General features: G+C 50.4%; 1 protein-coding gene across 1 annotated transcript in view; it reads left to right on the top strand.

The window, feature by feature from the left end:
* The first annotated feature begins 437 nt into the window (after positions 1 to 437).
* LOC103900375 (von Willebrand factor D and EGF domain-containing protein) overlaps positions 438 to 837 on the top strand; it is a 9342-nt gene continuing 8942 nt past the window's right edge. The window contains exon 1 of the mRNA XM_009281043.1: positions 438 to 471. Within this exon, the coding sequence (XP_009279318.1) occupies positions 438 to 471 (34 nt within the window). The remainder of the gene's footprint in view (positions 472 to 837) is intronic.

Genomic DNA, 837 nt, shown 5'->3' on the forward strand with positions numbered 1-837 from the left:
ACTTGGTTTTTCCTTAGTTTTTCAAAAGCCATGAGGTTGATTTCACTTTTCTGTAGACGCTTTGTATAGGTACTTATACCATCCTTTTATCAAACTCATCTGAAAAAAATCCCTTGGGCTCAGTCTTGGCATTGAAAGTGTGTGCCTTCTCTGGGAAACATTTAAAATGATAGGTAGTGCTTGTGAAAGATGGGGAAAAATGTTTTCTGATCATCTATGTTTGTGTTCTTGCAACTGAAGATATTTTCACAATTTAACTGAAATATATTGCTATTTTATTTGTCACAGAATTGTATTCAAGCTATTCCCAGAGATGGCACGCTGGATGAGGCAGCAGCATGAAACCCATATTCCTCCTGTTTTCCCATCTGCAAAGTGGCAGTGAGTTCAGTACGTCAGTCCTCTCTCTCAAATCACCCTTTGAATATTGTGTCGCGATGTTCACATCGTACGGTGACTTTAAAGATGAAAGTGAGCAGAAATCAGAGAGTCTGTAAGGTTGCAAAGAGGGAGGGAGGTCAGTTACCTGGCAAGGGCCGTGCCATCCTGGAAACGGGTGGAAGGGCCAACAGGCAGCATGGCCCACTGCTAGGCTTGGTGCTAAGGCGGACTCCTTGACCTACGTGCAGTTAGCCCTGACACATGACTACCTAGTGGCTCGTCCTCTGCCTGCGGCAGACTCTGGGCCGGGCTGCGGCCTGCAGACCCCCCGGGCCCGCTTTGTTTCAGCCGCTGCGGCCGCGGGTGTCCCTGGCCCTGCCCGCGCACGGGTAACCCGCTGGCTGTCACAGACACCCGGGTGGGGGTTCCACCCGCCGGGACACGGAGTGGGGGGCG

The sequence above is a fragment of the Aptenodytes forsteri genome, unplaced genomic scaffold (assembly GCF_000699145.1).
Source record: "Aptenodytes forsteri isolate BGI_AS27 unplaced genomic scaffold, ASM69914v1 Scaffold292, whole genome shotgun sequence".
Lineage (NCBI taxonomy): Eukaryota > Metazoa > Chordata > Aves > Sphenisciformes > Spheniscidae > Aptenodytes > Aptenodytes forsteri.